This window comes from Pygocentrus nattereri, chromosome 4, assembly GCF_015220715.1.
Source record: "Pygocentrus nattereri isolate fPygNat1 chromosome 4, fPygNat1.pri, whole genome shotgun sequence".
Lineage (NCBI taxonomy): Eukaryota > Metazoa > Chordata > Actinopteri > Characiformes > Serrasalmidae > Pygocentrus > Pygocentrus nattereri.
The window spans coordinates 33320155-33339362 of NC_051214.1; the positions used below are offsets into that span (position 1 = coordinate 33320155).

Consider the following 19208-nt stretch of genomic DNA (forward strand, 5'->3'; position numbering starts at 1 on the left):
ACAAAGCTATTAATTGTGCATACACTTGAACTGTGAATAAATTTAACAGCAATATTAGAAATAAAAATCACACCACTGGGTATTTTCCAGCCAAGTTTGATCAAGCCCAGGCCTACTGAAAGCTGTATGAAATGGAAGTTCAACTGAAAGCTAGGAAAGAGTCACCTCGGCTTAGAGAACGCTCAGAGCAAGTCTTGAACTGAAGCGCCATCTCCAAGTCTCCAGTTCAATTTGGTGTGGAGGCATATTGAGCTCCTAGAGGCAGAATTTCTAAAAATCCTTCAAAGAGATGTAAATAAAAAATAAATAAATAAAAAAAAAAAAACCTTGCGTATGTGAGTGTTGTCGGACAAAATAGAAGAAATGGCTCCCTTCTTTCTTTGCCATCTCATGCAACTTGTGAGTGATATTCATTTTCTGCTGTTTTTGGTCACTCACAATGGGTTCTGATTTTTCACCTGAGGGTGTGAACTCACCTGTTTTCTTTACCATTCTGTATTACAGAGTGGCGGTCCCCAGCATTACGTTCACTACAGACATATGTATTTCTCCTTGTCATCCCCCCGGACACAGAGTTACTCTGCAGAAGAAGAACAGCTTGTAAATCCAGAGGCAATGTAAATATTACAAGTGTTTATAAGCTGAGAAAAAAAAAAGAGAGAGGGGGGAAGAAGAGCTGGTAACTCAGTGACACTATCAGGGAGTCAAAAGTATACTCTGGTAACAAAAGTTACCTTATTAAAGACCATTTTGCAGTACAGAAACGTAACCTATCAGTTTCTGAAAAACGAACTAACCCCAGGAGCGGCAGAGCCCTTTTTGCGATCAGGAATGTCAGCTTTGTTGGGATTGTTGGCATTGCCCAGCAAGGGGCTGGGCGGGGCCATGCCACGACTACCAGAAGAGCTGGACTTGCGTGGCTGGACACTGCTCTCCTCTTTGTGCTCATTATCAGCTGTGGTGGTCTGGCTTCTTTTGGGGTAGCCTGCTGAAGGAACGGCTGGACCAGCTGTACACATAAAGGAAGACAGATAAGGAAAAGAGAGCAAAAGATCAAGAAAAATAACAAATAAAAAATAAAATTGGCCAACATTTTTGTGGACTTGCTGCTTTAGAGTATACAGTCTGAAATAATTACAATGCAGGAATGCAGTTCAAAAGCAGTTGGGCTGGCAAGAGAAGGAAGACAGAGCTCACCTTGGTCACTGTAACGGCGCTGTTTCTGGTTCGAAACGCTCCTCTGAACTTTGAGGTGAGATGGTGACTGGCCATTGTTGTGCTCGCTGTTGGGTCTGGCTTTGGCCAAAGACAGGTTACTGCTAGAGCTGGAGTCACTGGCCTCCAGCTGAGACGGCACCAAAGAGGAACACAATTACTTCTCATATTTTCATAATGCAGGTCATTTGTATTTATGTTTGAGCACAAACTCCCTCTTGGGTCAGAGGGCTAAGTTTGTTGAAACATTTACAATTTTAGAAACGCTCAAATGTCTTGAAACAAACATGATTCATTAAAGCTAGGTAAAATAATGTTACAGATAACAAAAATGCCACATTGCGGTTATACCACAGTTCCTTAAAAGTCAGACACTTTGCCCATGTGGTAAATCATGTGTCTAGCAGTCAGTTACTAAAGCACAACTAACAGAGTGGGAGTCAATTACTGGACATTATGAGAACTAAATGACTCATAACAAAACACCACACATTTTACTAAAGTGTGCCAGCAGGTCAATATCCATGATATACCATGAAAATGTACCATATTAAAAAATAAATAAATAAAAAAATTAAAAAAAAAAAAAAAAAATCACTGTACAGGGAGGCACACAGGCTTAATCAAACTTTGTCCAGAAGGAGAGAGATGTCTCTAATCAATAAATCCTTCACCAATACAACCACCTACACATATGTAGCTCACCAGGCCTTGTTCAGGTATACCTAAACATACAGAGATAAAGCTCATATCCAACCAAAGGTATTTCAAAATACAGACCTCCTCAAACATGATATTTCCATGAATCCATTATGAATCCATTTAAAGTTGTATATTACACACCTTAAAAGAGTAAACTGATCTCCTTTAGCCAGGTTCCAAAACAAGCTACACAGAATAAACCCATACACACATATAGAATACCAGGCTCTGATTACTGTAATCTCCTAGAAATGACTCACCTCTGTGGGCTTCCTCCCCAGTAGCAGGTAAGTGGCAGTGATCTCATCATACTTCATCCTGGTAAGAGACTCATGGATCTCCTCACGAGAATAACCCATTCCCACCATTATGTCTGTAGAACACAACACGCTTGTGTTAGATATAAGGAGTACACACACGGAAACAAAGTGCCAATATTCCCTGTTGCACAGCCTAATTAGGCCCATCCAGACTCCATCAGTGACATGGACCAGTAGAATTAAACCATTTAAATTGCTTTGTACAGTTCTGTTCACAAGTCAAAGACCACCCTTCACTAGTTTAATTTCTAATCAAAACAGACATTCAGCACTTGTTTGTTCTTCATGGAAAATGGGAACAACAATTGTGGCAGACCACAAAAACTGTGACCATTAAGTAAACAGTACTGAAAGCTTTCATCTGAGAGACAGAAGAAAAATCAAGCTCTACTCTTGCATCATATCTGAAATAGTCCACAGGAGCTTCTGTCCATCTTTCCATTGTAAGAAGACAGATCAATGCCATGGGTCTGCCAGAACAGGTAGCTAAATTTGAAAATCAAACAAAGAAGCTGTTGGTATTCTCAGAACAATGGACTGGCCATTCCAGAGCGCAGACCTCAATAACATTGAATATGTTTGGGATTACTTGGATTATGAGAGGCAGAAAATGCAACCAGCTTCTAAGAGTGCTGTACCAAAGGCAAAGAGCAGACATGATGAAAATTTTGGTATTACATTTAGTTGGCTTCTATGTAATGTTACACTAAATGTAGGACAAAGGCAGTTTTGACTGGAAATGACATGAATAGAGGGTAATCTTTTGCATAATACTATATTTGGGGAGTCAATAGTTACAGCTTAGTGATTCAGTCAAACATAAAATTAGCACCACAAATCAGAGACTGGCTTTAAATGGTATGTGATATTCAAAATTTAATCTATGTTCTGCTTCTCTCTGGATAGTATACATGTCCTAATCATCTGACCTAAGCTTCACTTTGCAATTCACAAAGTTGATCCAGCTCTAGTAGTAATCCTAGGACACAGACCTGATTCTGATTCTATCAATGGTTTGAAGGGCAGTTTGCCCAGAGCAGCAGTGGAAAGTACAGGGTCTGCCTGACCTAAGCACCATCGACCCTTGCATCACTCAGATGGAACTATAGCCCAGGGACACATTAAGCACTGCCTGCCTCACGTTGAGGGAAGCATGCCAGTCTAATGCTTTGGTCCTGGTTGAGGGAAAGTACATATAGCCCCACATGCACATACACACAGACACGTGCCTCAATGATGGATCTCACAGGAGGTTGTGCAACACAGTAAGGCCAAAAAAAATTTGTGGTTTACCCTTCACACAGCACTCCCTAATCTGACTCAAACCTCAATACACCCCCCCAAAGTATCTTCACACAGCACTCCCTAATCTGACTCAAACCTCAATACACCCCCCCAAAGTATCTTCACACAGTACTCCCTAATCTGACTCAAACCTCAATACACCCCCCCAAAGTATCTTCACACAGTACTCCCTAATCTGACTCAAACCTCAATACACCCCCCCAAAGTATCTTCACACAGCACTCCCTAATCTGACTCAAACCTCAATACACCCCCCCAAAGTATCTTCACACAGTACTCCCTAATCTGACTCAAACCTCAATACACCCCCCCAAAGTATCTTCACACAGCACTCCCTAATCTGACTCAAACCTCAATACACCCCCCCAAAGTATCTTCACACAGCACTCCCTAATCTGACTCAAACCTCAATACACCCCCCCAAAGTATCTTCACACAGCACTCCCTAATCTGACTCAAACCTCAATACACCTCCCCAAAGTATCTCTTTGCCCAACTATCTAAAGCATATGAGTGAGCAGAAAGATTGAATTAGTTGAATACGTTTTGCTTTAATTACATCTATTCACTAAAGATCACACAGAGCCTCCAAGCACTGGTATTAAGTCATCTCCTTGTCAGTGGATTAGGAAACAGCTGAATCATTCATGAATTCAGCCAAAATACAGTGCATTTCATGGTCAATATGCTGAAACCTTTCAGCTACACAAAGAGAACTAGTTTTGATAGATGAAACCATGAGCCCGGGGACAATGTGACTTCCACTTTTCTGCTCAAAACAATTATGTGGAAGTTCACAGTGGAAAGACCCATATTATCACCCAGATTATGCATCTAATATGCTACTCTGGCTGCTTAGGGTTCAAAAACCACGTGTTTGGTGCTATACCTATTCTCTTCTGGTCCGAGATGTCAAGCTCTGGTTCCACAAAGGGCTTGAGTTCATCCTCCTCAAAGCCAGCGTTGATCCACCGGTCTTTCATGATTTGCTGAAGAGGACACACAGAGTTGCATGACAGTTTCTCTTCAGCTTGTATAAAATTGAGCAATATGAATATTGAGTGTGACTTAGGAAATACAAAATAGAGGATAAATAGGAGAGGACGTACTAGAACAGGGGATGTTTCATGCATGAGAACCGTTTAAACCATTATTACAATGACTTGGAAAAAAGTGTGAAATTCAAAGGAAATTTGCACAGGCTACAATATTTAGTATAAACCAGTTCAGTAAATGTAGTACAGATGAGTCCATGTCACTGCTGCTCATGTTTTTTGTGATGTTCAATGTTATTTATTACAGTTTTAATACAGTTTAATACAATCTAATACAGGAAATGCAGCAGTAAAGTGCTTCTACTAAAGAGGGGTAACAAAGCACTCATGTAAGCCCTTCGCTTGATACTCTTTGTAAGGCGTAGTGGGGCTCTTCTATTATTCAGGAGCTAAAGAGATGTTTTGTTCTGAGCAGTGTGGTGTAACCACTTGGCGTCATGCTCGCTGGCAAGAATCTGCACTTAAGACTACAGCATGGTCAGGTGACTAAGCCTGCAGGACAACAGCAGTTGCCCTGACCTCTCTGACTCTGACTATCCACTGCATTTGGTGCAGGAGCTCTCATTCAGGGCCAGTGTGTGCTAAACTACGTGAACTGAGATGTTTATCAGCAGGCTACCAGTGTCATACTGTACTAATCATGTGAGCAAAAGCATGGGTTTGAGAGGAGTGTGGAGGAGGGCATGGCAGCATGACAGGCCATGGAAAGGTGGTTTTCGGGGGTTTAAAGTAAATCTGAGCATATTTACATTTTCGTTGTCTTCTCTCACCTCAAGTGTGCCCCGCTTGGCTGGGTTGAGAACCAGGAAGCGCTTGAGGAGGTTTTCGCAGTCAGTGGACATGTAGAAGGGGATACGATATTTCCCCCTCAATACTCGCTCCCGCAACTCCTGTAAAAGGGGCAGAGGTTGACAATCAATCAATATACAATCTCTGGAAAGATAATCAATATGCAGCTAGAGCAGTATCACTGGCATTAGGCAAACAACAGACAAACTGAAGTTAGGGGTGCAAAAAATTGTGGCAGCTCATATTATTTTTGTAGATAAATCGGAAAAAGTATTTATTATTATCAGTCTGATACTGGAAACAGAGCCAATAATTACAAACATGAACCATTACTTTTGTGCACCTGCATAGCATTAGGAACATAAATGATTAACCAATTAATTGTAAACTGATAAATCATCAATCATTCAATTAATGGTAGTTTTGGGGGGAAAAAAAAAAATCAACCGAAGATGCATATAGGTGCAACAGAGAACTTGTTTGGCTAGACAGGCCTGCTAAACAAAATGACAATCATAGCCAAAAACAGTGGTGTTAGAGGCCACTTAGGGGTACAACAAATATTTGTTAATATTCAATACATTTGACAGATAAAATACTCAAAAAGGGAAAAGCCATTCAACACTGTTCAATGCTGACTCCCTGTCACTTGTAACACCTTATAAGACTGCTGGTCCAGGTGAGAATGTCACTTCTAACTCTTGGTGCAGTCCAAATAAGTTTCCTGCTTCTCCAGAATGCTAGGTAAATTATTCACACTTCACCAGCTGTTAAAGCCAACAAGGCTGATTTTAGCATTTTGTGCTCCAGTACAAAGTGGTTTCAATTGGCTTAAAAACCTTAATTACCTTCCTGTTCACTAATAACAGTTCATGAAAAAGACGATGGCTGTTTCTGCTTTCTGCCACCACTCACTTTTGTTCCAAGTCAGAACAGGGTCAATGTGAATGATGTCACGTCTATGTAAAATTAATGAATTATCCAGCTTTGGAGTTTTATACGGTCCCATGCTCAAGGTGTTTCCTATATGGATTAAAGTGTGGATTTGTTTTAAAACAAGAGAATTTTGTTATTAGTACTGGCATTGGCTACACTAGGCTGTTATTATTATCATCAGTCCAGAAATGATATAAATGTTGTACAGAAACCACACCTAAAAATGTACTTTAATAGTTCTCTCTTACTTCGCAGAACCAAACCTTAAGATTGGTAACCTTTTGGAAAAGGGCAAGCTAACCTTCAAATTCTGGCCGTCAAAAGGCAGCGATCCGCTGACTAGCGTGTAGAGGATGACTCCCAGGCTCCAGACATCCACCTCGGGCCCGTCATACTTCTTACCCTGGAAGAGCTCGGGGGCGGCGTATGGTGGACTGCCACAGAACGTGTCCAACTTGTTGCCCAGTGTGAACTCATTACTGAAGCCAAAGTCCGCTATCTTAATGTTCATATCTGCATCTAGCAGCAGGTTCTCTGCCTGAGTATGACAAAATGAAAAATAACACATCTTACAACAATGTACCTATACATATAAGAACACCACAGTGAATGCCAAAACATTTCAGCCAACTGCTAGAAATTCACACTGACAGGTGGACAATCTAGCAAAACATGCATCTTGTGTCTTTGTGGAGCCTCAAAAACCTACTCTCTATACTTCTCAGCAAAAACTTTAGAGGGAGGAAGGGGAGAGGAGGCAAAGCATAATGTAAGCATCATGTATGAAACTGAAGCAAATAAAGAGGAGAAAGCAGATGTGTGCTTCCACCTGGTCCCTGAGACATGTGGCTGTGAGGCAGCCCTCATCTCATGCATCATTTAGCACACACTGCACTGGAAACACTGTGTGTAACAGAATATAGAGACTCAGACAGAGATGGACAATAGGCATCAGTCAATTCCCCCTTCAATCTCAGTATCTGCTCTGAGGACTGTGCTACTGCACATACTACTACAAAAAAAATTCAACCTTCTTTACACTGTCAAAAGTTGTTTTGCAGATTAGCTGTATTAGTATGGAGAGGCTACAGGATGTCTAAAACTTTAGCCAGCACTAAATACAACTGCGTGATCTTATGAAGCAGGAGAGCAAATAGCTCATCAATTCATTACATAGTGTGATTACACAGCGATTAACTACAGGAAGCTCTTAAAGGTCTTAAAGTGGAATTCTACTGATTTTTTAAATATTTCTGCATGATTCAGTTGTTATGATGTAAGTAAAACCATGAGTTGACTTTTGTGAAATGCACGTCTTGTGTGAAAGTGCAATGAAACATACTGACTCAGATTTCCTTTACAATGCTGGTGATAGGAACCATGTGTCATTATGTCTATCACACACATGTACACATTTTAATTACTATCCAAACTGACCAGTGAACCTACACCTGCCTTCTGAATTCTTTGGGTACTATTTCTCTTACAACACCCTGCTATGAATAGATTTATAAAAATACATTTCAGGCCAAAACAGCGTATTGAAACGGTTATAAAACAGTGTCATCAGGGAGCATGTTTGTAACCAATTCATATATTTAAGGTATTAATGCTTTGGACATCTTTTTCCTATCACCACCACTGTGAACAATTCTGACTCAGTAAGATTTTCTAGAACAGAACGTTTCACATCAAGCCACTATTGATTTAATTATGCAGCGAGTTTTAATATTCAGTAGAATTCCCCTTTAATCACAAAAACATGAACACTGTGCCCAGGAGTCACGCATGTAATTCAAGTTATAACCAGGCATTACACTTAAGACTTAATAACAGAAGGGCTTTGATAGAAAATTCATTAAAAAAAAAAAATTAAAAGTATCAAAGCAGCACAGTAAGCCTAATCCTACACTAGAAAAAAGTAACTCTGCAAAGAGTTCAGTGCATCAGACAGGATCTTCTGGTCACTTCATGCAGTTACCTTTGCATGCTCTGCAGTGTACACAGTACAAAACCTGCCACACATTAAACTGATCACATTTGGTTCTCATGCTAATATAATCTGATGGGTGTGTGAGGGGTGGACAGTAAGGAAGATAATACTTTCAAATCAACTGTGACAAGAGATGATGTTGTAAGAGAAGGCTGAGGTGACAGTGGCCTAATCTTACCTTGAGGTCTCTGTGCACAATGTGTTTTTGATGGCAGTACTGTACGGCTGATACAATCTAGGAAAAAGATGGGGAAAGAGCAAAACAGCAGCATGTTTAGCAGCCCGAGGTGGACAGCACAGAGACAAATCGAATGACAGAACCTAGATGTGGAGTCAAGTGTGAAAGCCAATTAGCCACATCGACTGCTACAGCCACGTTTTCCCAGAATCCCATTGATTGCGCATGAGGCATGTGGATGGTCAGACCTGCTACGTGGCCTAGAGTGAGCCGGATGGAACCATAGAAGGTCTTGCGCCCGGCTAGCTCCCGTGAGGAAGTGGATCTCATCAGTTTGATGGTTTCTTTTTTCTTTGATAATTTGTTTAATTTTATTTAAATATATTTTTGTCAAAGAAGGGAAATATGAACATTTTAAAGTGGAAAAAAAAACTTATGTTCTGAAACTTCCAAAGTCCAAAGTCAAAAATATTAACAAATGTAATGGCCTAGCAGTTTCTGGCATATCATCTTGACTCCACTTCCTGCATTCACAACAGTAACAGCACAAACCCATGCAAGAAAGCTTTATCATTCTTTATATTTCTACCACTTTTTGTATTCAATTATCTAAACATTTCTTTTTCAATTTTGTAAACTCAAACCTTTCTTCCTATATGTTTGGAAAATTCATACTGTTTTTCTAAAGCCCTTGAAAATAAGGTCTTAAAGTTCCAATATTACACATTTGTGACACAAAGCCATATTTCTTGATTTCCCTTTGTGTGACATTGGAAGGATCTGGAAGTGATGCTGTGATGCTGAAATGTGTGACTAGCGCTCTAGCGCTGACCCAAATAAGCTGTCTCCACAGCAGCTACAGCAGAGCAGCCCAGCAGGCTGAGAGTCAGACAGAGAGTATGAGGAGGGGGAGGGGCAAGGGAGACCCCAGCTCTGTGACTACACACGACTGGCTGAGTTTGTGTCCCAGTGGTGGGCAGATGTTGCCTGGCCCACCATATGGGCCTACTGGCTGTAATGATGGTGGTGGGAGAGTTAAGGGGAATTACATCGAGCTAACTGCAGTGTCAGCAGTGTACTGGCTCTACTAAGCACTGTATCCCACCAATATGGGCTAAATGTACAGTCTCTATAGTTCCAGTGAAAATGATCAGGATTTCTGTATTACACGGTACAGGCCACTGCAGTACTATACCTGTCTAAATTTAGCCCTGGCCTCCTTCTCCTTCATTCGGCCATGCGCTACGAGGTAGTCAAACACCTCCCCTGCCAAGAAAATTATAAACCACATTACACAGCGATCTTGTACATAGCACACTCTAATGTCTGAGCATCTAAAAATAACAATTTGTATTCATAGATATCTTTGAGGAACAGATAAAAGAATGCATTACTAATGGATTTTGTAATGATGCAACATGTCTACTCACCTCCACTGGCATATTCCATCACCAGATAAAGGGTTTTCTCTGTTTCTATGACCTCAAACAGCTTTACTGTAGGTTTGAGAGGGACAGAGAAAGATATTAATAATCATTTTAGATTTTGATTTGCTTGAACTGAAGCTCCAAGGCACCCATCATCCTTAATGCCAGCATTAGACAGTTCTAATTAATGTGTGTTGTAGGAGTAGTAAAGTTTCTGAAGCTTCAGGCAAGATGAGTGATATGTCAGATAGTGTTTTGCTTTATGTGGAAACATGCACATCACTGCCCCTGCAAAAGCTTGTGTAGAGAAGTGAAAAAGAGAACTGAATTAAACCCAGAATGCACAAAACCAATAACATTGTGGTAGATGCTGAAAAAAGCCATTTCAGTAGCAGTCAGTCATCAAGACTTGAGCAATATTTCTTTTATACATATTAGAATTTGACCCTTATTTAAGGCCACTTTTTAAACACAGGAAGTCTGACGTTTGTAACCAATTTGGCTAAGATAAGAAATCTCAGAGTAAATGATGTGTAAGAATGGCTACTTGGTTTAAACACTGCCTTCAGACTGGGGAAAAAAAACATGTCATATGTACAGATGCTGCGATCAGGCCAAGATAACCTCACTGATTGATTAATTAATTCATCAACTACCTATGGTTATTTTTACAGTTTGTTTTATGGCAAATAATAGCCATGAAAATCTTATGTGGGAGTGCACAGTAAGTAAAAACAACTGACTTGGAGCATTTAAATTAAAATCACTAAGAAACAACAATCACTTTAAACAAGGTCCCCATGCAAAAGCAATTCTGTCCAAATCATGCTTATGGCGCCCTGTACTCTGATGTGGCTTCTGGGACAGTTGTATATCATTAGTAGTGTGGAGACAACTAAACTAATGTAATACTGCATCATAAAGTTCTGTGTAGAGAATTCTTTTGACACACACAGGTAGCTCTTTGTCACAAACAACTAGAGAGAATGTTATCACAATAAACAAAATTCATATCATTCGATATCAATAAATATTGTGATAAATGTCAATTCATTAATTCTTTCAAGTTTGAAGGCTGATTTATTTTCTCCTGGGTGGGTAATTGTGTGGTTGGTTAGTGTAGCGGGTAACACCTCTGCCTTCTACGCTGTAGACTGGGGTTCAATCCGCACCTTGGCAAATACCCTACACTATACCAATAAGGGTCCTTTGGCAAGACTCCTAACGGCACCTCCGCCTACCTGTGTAAATATAATCAAATTGTAAGTCGCTCTGGATAAGAGCGTCAGCCAAATGCTGTAAATGTAAATGTAATTGCTGTTTTAAGCCATCATTTATGGTCGGAACATTACAAACACTCACAAAGCAGTGGAACATTTCATAATTTAATGAAGAAAACATTTTTATCTGTCTGGTGACAAGTGCTCGGCTATCCCATTACAAATACTAAACAAGTGGCCAACAACAGTGATAAACTGTTTTGTTTCTCAACAATGTCAGCTTAGTACGAACACCAAGTATTAGCTGGCTCGGCATGTATGGATCACAGTCTTGGTGCCATCAGTCCTAACAGCCATGTCAGAGCACATCACCGTATTCAAACACCAGCTAGCAAACGACTGGATTTCTCTATACTATCGTAGTACTTTGAGAGGTGAACCGCAACATATCAACCAGATAAAGAGAGTCCTCCCTTTAGCTACATTTAAACTGAAAGCACTGCTTCTGTGTCGTGTTTGATCTACAGTATCATCAATTCACCATTTTGTGCAAGTGACAGAGCGCTGCTTGAAGTTTGCCAGCTGCTAAAAACAGCTAGCCTGGAAAGATAGCACTCTCACACTTTCCAATGCCTCACAGCCTTCCTCAGATTACTTTTGTTTAAATCAGGGCTGTAACTCACATGAACTCACTTCTTTCTTTCACTTTTGTTGCTTGGTAATGCACTAAATACTAAAATATGACTTTTTGAGTGCTGTAGTTGAGGGAGATTGTGATTGTTTGTTATTTAACACTGCCAAAACATGTTGGGATGTACAGTAAGTGATGAGTTCACTCTAAGTCAGCACAGCAACACCACTGCTCTAGTCACTCACACTAGGTCACAGATCAGATCGCTGGTTGCTCCACTCAAACAGGGAATGTATAACTCCACGTTTCAGCCATTGCTATAGACTCATCTATAGACTCATCTCAGTTATAGAAAATGCCACCAGGGCTGTCGCTAGAATGTGGAAGTGTGAGAATGGTGTATTATATCGAAAATGTATCTAACGTCTTATCGCTCTATCGAGGAAAAGTTATATTGCGATGATTATAATTATGTTATTGTTTCATCGCCCAGCCCTAGAAACAACTAGTGTGGGAAGTCCAGTTTGATTTGTGACATTCTTTCTTATTTGTCTCCTATGATCTTTTCCCAAGCAGGTACTGGAAAACCTCAGTAAGCTTCAAGAGGGCCATTCCTGCCAGTTCCTGCTGTGCCACCTCATTACGACTGTACCGCGAATCTGAAGTCTGTGTTTGAGATCCTGCTCAGAGAGCCACTTCCTGATCAGAAGGAGTGACAACACCAAATCCCTACCTACCAGGCTTTTTTCCCCTTCAACAGAAAGACAAAAAAGTGGGTCATGAAATGGAAAAAGGTGGCATGTGACTAGGCACAATAACCTCACAGATGCCAAAGCAGAGAGTCCCAGAGGCCAGAGCAGCTGATGCTCAAGGCATGTGTTTGAACAGAGCAAGTAGGCGATCACACAGGATGAACAACAATAACAACAGCAAGCATGGCTATGATAACCCCTGCACTAGGTGAGTGGGATCTAAAAAATAATTAGCATGACATTTAAAAAACTAGTTTAAAAACTGTGATTATTGACATGAAATTAATATTTAACAGTAAATTAGTTCTCTCTCATTCTGTTATTTTACCAAAATTTTACACACAAGCACAATAGTTTGAAATATTGAGTAAATAGTTTGAACGTTGAATGGCTCCATCAAAGTCTAATCTAATACTGTTACAGGCCCATATCTTACATTTTTCTCCTATTTTCGCTCCCCGATGTCAGCTTGTAATATTTGATTATATTTATGTACCAACAGTTCAACCTCAATTTATCATAAGTTCTTGTTGACATCAAAAACAATGATTTTCAAGACAAACTGTTTTGCAGTCCACAATATATAGACTGCATAGACTTGGGAAAATGAAAAATTACTATGTTTTAAATGTTTAATTGAAAAAGCAAAATATGTTTTTCCATGATATGGGCCCTACAACAGTAAATCAGCAACCCAGGCAGGTCAGTAAACTACTTATCACATTTTTAAATCAAAGTTCCTTCTACAAAGCTGCAAGACTAAAGAAGACAGCTTCAATGTTAAAAGCTTCAATGTTGTGCCACACAGCATTACTCATGTGGTTACTGGCACGGTTATCTTAAAAAGCACCCATGCAACAGAGCATGCACAATGTATTTCCTGAATCACACCATTTCAGAGAGCCAATACAGTTCTACAATTTCTGCAATTACTGACCTACTTTCAAGTAATCAAATAAGTAGTCCAAAATGTAGAACTCATGCTTTGTCATTTTGAACTAAGAGTCGAAAATGAGACCGTTTTAGCTCCATGTCTGCAACCAATGAAGCTAGCCAGTAGTTACACCTTGAAAGATAAATGGAAGACAGTCTTTTATAAACATTCAAAGTGTGAATATACAATATTTAAGTGGAAAGTACTATTATTGAATTTAAAACATATATACAAACTCATCGGCACTGCACTATGATTGCCCAGATTACTATCTACCATTGTTTGCTAATCTGACCACCTAAGGGTGGGTATCTTAACAACAACCACCACCACCACCTCTCTGTTACCAATCAACCTTATTCTGTTAAATTACCTTTTTATTATTATATAAATATAATAATAAATTATATATATATATATATATATATATATATATATATACACACACACACACACACACACACACACTAATTAGGTTATGTCATAGAAAGCACACAGTTCAACAATGAGAACCTTTTCTTTTTTTTTTTTGGGAGAGCAGACTTTTGGCAATGCTATTTTGACTCTTTAGAGTACATGTAAAAAACAACATGCATGCTGTTATGGTTTGCTTTTATTTGATAACATTGTCATGTTTTCCTTCAACATTAGATATGTAATAGAAAATGACCTATTTTATCAGCCACCTCTACTGGTAGAAAAACAATAAGATTAAACTATTTCACAAATATTAAGTCTGAAAACACTGTGAATCTTCATATCAATGCAAAACTAGGGAACAAGTCAGGTTCGGGCTGAATTTTCTCGGGCTATATTTGACCAAAATGTCAGGCCGACTAAAGCTCTAATACAAGATCTTCCTCTTTTGCTTCAAAATACACCTGCTGTGTGGGAGAGACAGACTGTGAGAGAGAGCTTGTAGGGGGCACTGGGGTGAGTAAAGGGTCAGGGACACATGCAGCTAACCCCACCAAAGACAGAGCCAGAGAAAAGGGGGTAGAGGCATGTGCAAGCTGTCAGATGATGGAGACTCAACAATGACATACACAAAAAGGCTCACAGCAGAGCTTTTGTGTTGGTGGGAGGAGCTGCACGACTGGCTGAATGGGCAATGAGCAGCATCCCAGCAGAAAACAGAGGGAATTCCTATAGAGGGGTTTAGAAAGGCTGCTTTTGGGGCCTAGCTACTGCCTCAACCAATAAACAAAAACAAACAAACGAACGAAACAAAACACAGAACTCACCAATATTTGGATGGTTTAGGATCTTCATTATTCTTACTTCCCGGAAGAGCTTTAAGAGATGAGAGAAAAGGATTAGATTATGCAATACATACATACATACATACATACATACATACATACAACATATCTTAGTATACAAAAATGTATCACATCCATATTTATATCAAATCTGTGTCTTAAGTAACTACTCATGATCACAACTTGTACTAATGTCTTATAAAATGTTAAAGGAATACTCCTGCCTTTTTTCAACCAAATCTCTGCGATGTCTGCAGCATGCAGTCGACTACCACAGAGAATAATTACAATGCTATTTTCAGTATTTAAAAAAAAAAAAAAAATCTGCATGTTGACCCAGTCTTGACACTGTCCTTGTGTCTTTAAGGATACAGACACACCAACCCCACAAAGAAGAACTGGTGCCAACTAAAGCCAACTGACAATCTCCTTCCCTCAGCTCACCATCGTCTCGTTTCCTGTGAAAGTTTGCACTCAAACACAGCGCAAAAACTACAGTTGACAGCCAACATACACACACACTTAATGCGCCTGTGTGAAAGGGAACAATTCTCTATAGAAGGGACTGGCAGTATCAACTGCTAGACTGCAACACACAATGTATAATGAATATATTGTCTGAACATCTTACAAGCTTTAAATGTCTGTGATTAATCTAAATGATGCTCAGCTTCTAACTGAGCTGGTATAAAGGCTACCTAAAAGTTAATGCTTGTACTTAATAGTGAAATAAAATTACTGGTTGGTTCATATTCATAATTACACAACAAACACAGTATTAATAATTTTCTCCTTCAGAACACGATAATCTGTCTTTATTGATACAACACTGCTACTTGCACTGACGCCAAAAAATGTGCTCCGTGTTTGCCCTGTTGAGAGAGGAGTTTACTTGCTTTGCTTTCTTTCATTTCTCTCCTCGTGCACTGATTCAGAACTCTCTCATGGCTGACTGCTGACGGCGATTTAACATGCTCAACTGGCCAAAACAGCACTGATGAGGACTAACAAACGGCGCACAAACTACAGGCAACAGTTAGGCACAGACGATCACACCGGCGGCCCGATGGCTTGGTATGTCAGAGCCCTAACACATTATCTCCCACATTGAGTGTTTGTCCGGCATAGACATTTCTGAACATAGCCAGGTGGTAAACAGTGCCCAGGCCAATAGTGTGTTGTGCCATGCAAAACCCCCAGCCCCTCATAACAGATGACCTTATGACCCTATCCCATGGCAGAAAGATAATATGTTTAGGTGGCTGTCACCAATGTGGTACAGATGCCTCAGTGAGGGGGGCACATCAGGCCAGCCCCCAGCAGACACAACACTACCAACACAGTACAGAGTTTTCCTCTCCTCTCTTCTCACCACTTTCTATTAATTTTCTAAAGCATCTTTCTCTCCTTTCTCCCACTCTTTTGCTTTGGTTTTATTTCTTTTGATCTTTGCCACTGAACTCTTGCTAAGGGTATTGGCATCCGGCTGTATAATCCCACTCTGCTTTAGCAAGGCCTTGGGCTGCCTCCTCTCTGAATAACTGTACCACACAGTAATAAACTTATCTTTATGCTCACATACATGCCATGCAATTTATGAAGATAATGAGGGTACACAAGAAAAAAAGCATTGTATCTATTAAAAATGTATATAGTCATGGCTATGCATCGATCATAAATTTGTATTATTGCTTACGGTTTCTTTATAGTAAAATATGTTTTATAAATCAGAAGATCTCATTGTGGGGGGTGGTGGGGGTGAACACAAGAAACACACCAGAACATTACCAGTACTTTCTATTTGTATGTGCTTTTTAATAGACCAAACTGCCATTTCAATTAAAAATTTTTTTTTAAATCAATTGCATATTTAAACAACAAGAATCAAATAACATACTGCACTGAAAGTAAAAGGCAACTGGATATTAAGTACAAAGGGTGATTCGTAATTACACTACAACATTTTGGTTCATGTGTAGCAGCAGCATTCATACACAGTTTGAATGTACTTATCTATCACTACTTTTGTAATTTTTTAGTGGTGGCGTTTTCCATTATGTGTACACATACACAGCTTTTTTTTTCCTTAGAGTAAAACAAACAAAAAAGAAGAGTGATTGATATAGTGGAATATATCATCATGATGCTTGAAGACACAACGTCTAATATGTAAGACAATGTTTCATTTTTTCCACATTTTACTGGTAGTGCCGAGTACAATGATTTTTTTTTTGTTCACCATTTACTAAAATAAGCGCTTTAAGTCGGGAGCCTGCAGATAATATACAATGACTTTGATCGTTAACTAGTGCCTGGATCTGTCTTTACTAAACATGCAGTTATTCAATGTTGTAGAACTGCTAATGATACACAAAATTTAGTCAGAATAGCATGTGATATAATCTATCCCAATAACAACAACAATGCATACTGTCATACCAACCACCCTTACTAAAGCCAAATCACTAACATTACCAGCAACTCTAAACAACACTGCAGAATATTTTACAAGCACTAATGGAAGAACTGCATACAGCAAACACAATTACACGTGACGTTCAACCGTCAGACACAGCAAACAGCAAATGACCTGAGCCTAGATCAAAGTAGCCGTTTGTGGCAATGTGCCTAGCTCTCAGAGCCTCAGCACAGGAGCTGCCCCCAACAGCATGGCTCAACAGGGAGAGGCATCTGTTGTCCACACACAACTCCAAGTGTAAAGGCTATATTTAGCACCCAACATGGCCTGTGACTTTGAACATGAAAAGCAGTAACACAATCTCCGCATGGACGACCTCTGCCAGCTGAAGGTGCACTGGATAGCTAAATCTGGTACAAGACTTCTCATATATTCACTCACACTTTAAAGTTAGAACTACGACTCTGGACTGCTGTGTGCACAATGGACTACTAGGATCCACAGATACAGGAGGTAACTGGTGCCTTGCTTTCTGAATGGAACACAAGGCTCCCACATGGGACGGAAGAAATTCATTAACTGACTGTTCATTAGCTGAAAAACACAGGACCACAAAACACAGCAGCGTGCACACATCTGGCTCCACAGTAAAAGTCAGACTGTGATTAGATGAAAGACACAAAACCTCCTCTGAAAGACGATTTACTGAGGCTGGTGAGTGTGACATTACCCCATGGTTTGATTGTTTAAAGGAGAGAGGGATGCTGAGCTGATGTGTGAGAGAGAAGCACAGAGCAAATAAAGAACTTGCCTAAAGCCACTAATCACTCAGTGATAACATTTATAAAAAAAAAACAAAAAAAAAAAAACACAACAACAACAACAACAACAACAACAAAAAAAAAAAAAAAACAAACAAAAAAAAACAGTAGGACATGCTAACAAGCGGAAAGCGTCCAGCCACAGCAGAGAGGGATGATGCTGAGAACGTCAGCTTGTTTCCAAAGCTCTATGGGCCAGACACGATGAGTCATCAGCTGCGTCTGCGAGTGTGCACAACATGCAACTCTTAGGTGAAGAACAGAGCAACCACATAGCTTATAGCACCTGATACTATAGACTATAGATCTAAAAAAGCACTCATCTGAAGGTGGAAATTCAACTGCATCAATTTTATAAGCTTGTAATAAATTAGAATTCTAATATAAATAATTCAATAAAATTAAATTCTTTTAAAAGGTCAAAATACAATTTCTGGACTATTTTCAAAATTAAAATACCGCCCCCCAATAATAATGATAATAATAAACATGTTTTTGTCTACATTAAACTACTGTGTAAATAGCTCATTCAGACACTCACTTAAACCATGGTGAAATCTGAGATATCATGATATACAGTGCTGTTTCCTAAAGAACAGTAAAGAAACTGACCACTGAGGTCAAACAACTACATCTTAATCATGATCTGACCTGAGAGCAAGGTGTGTAGTGCTTTAACACAGGACGTCCTAAGCACAGCGGTACTTTTACTCTGGACCTTTGGGACTGGGTCGGCCTGTAATAACCCAGGGTAAGCTGGCGTGAGTAATAAGTTTATACATGTAGGTCGCTCTTTTCACATGTCATTCGGGCCCACCAAAAATCAGATGAGCCAACACTGTTCCCTGGAGGCCAGAACTGGCCCAAACACACCTTGCTTGGGTGGAAGTGGGATGGAACAGGTGAAAAGAGGACAATGTGTTCCACTGCTCCAAACTAGGTCCTCCAGCAGCATACCACAGAGAAAAGCATCCACAACTGATGTAAGAGATGCATGACATGACTCTTTGTGTAAAAATACATAATAAGATAATATATGAATAAATTATAATTCAAAATTAAGTTAAGTGACCCTTATTTGTCCCACAACAGGGAAATTTTACCTCTGCATTTAACCCATCTGTGAATTGAAACACTACATACACTAGTGAGCACACATACTAGGGGGCAGTGAGCACACTTGCACGGAGCAGTGGGCAGCCCTATCTGCGCGCCCAGGGAGCAGAGGGGGGTTAGGTGCCTTGTTCAG

The 19208-nt window shown here is 39.8% G+C and overlaps 1 protein-coding gene across 21 annotated transcripts in view; it reads right to left on the reverse strand.

The window, feature by feature from the left end:
- The window catches only part of mark3b (MAP/microtubule affinity-regulating kinase 3b), a 49895-nt gene that overhangs the window by 8866 nt on the left and 21821 nt on the right, over positions 1-19208 (reverse strand). For 12 of the 21 annotated variants that reach the window (XM_017683878.2, XM_037537898.1, XM_017683886.2 and 9 more), the window contains exons 4-14: positions 14702-14750; positions 9924-9989; positions 9689-9759; positions 8494-8550; positions 6624-6860; positions 5347-5487; positions 4432-4531; positions 2178-2290; positions 1198-1345; positions 798-1009; positions 477-580 (exon numbers count right to left, since the gene is read on the reverse strand). In XM_017683878.2, coding sequence (XP_017539367.1) covers positions 477-580; positions 798-1009; positions 1198-1345; positions 2178-2290; positions 4432-4531; positions 5347-5487; positions 6624-6860; positions 8494-8550; positions 9689-9759; positions 9924-9989; positions 14702-14750 — 1298 coding nt within the window. The remainder of the gene's footprint in view (positions 1-476; positions 581-797; positions 1010-1197; positions 1346-2177; positions 2291-4431; positions 4532-5346; positions 5488-6623; positions 6861-8493; positions 8551-9688; positions 9760-9923; positions 9990-14701; positions 14751-19208) is intronic. The other 9 variants (XM_017683939.2, XM_017683894.2, XM_037537903.1 and 6 more) reach the window with 1 other exon arrangement.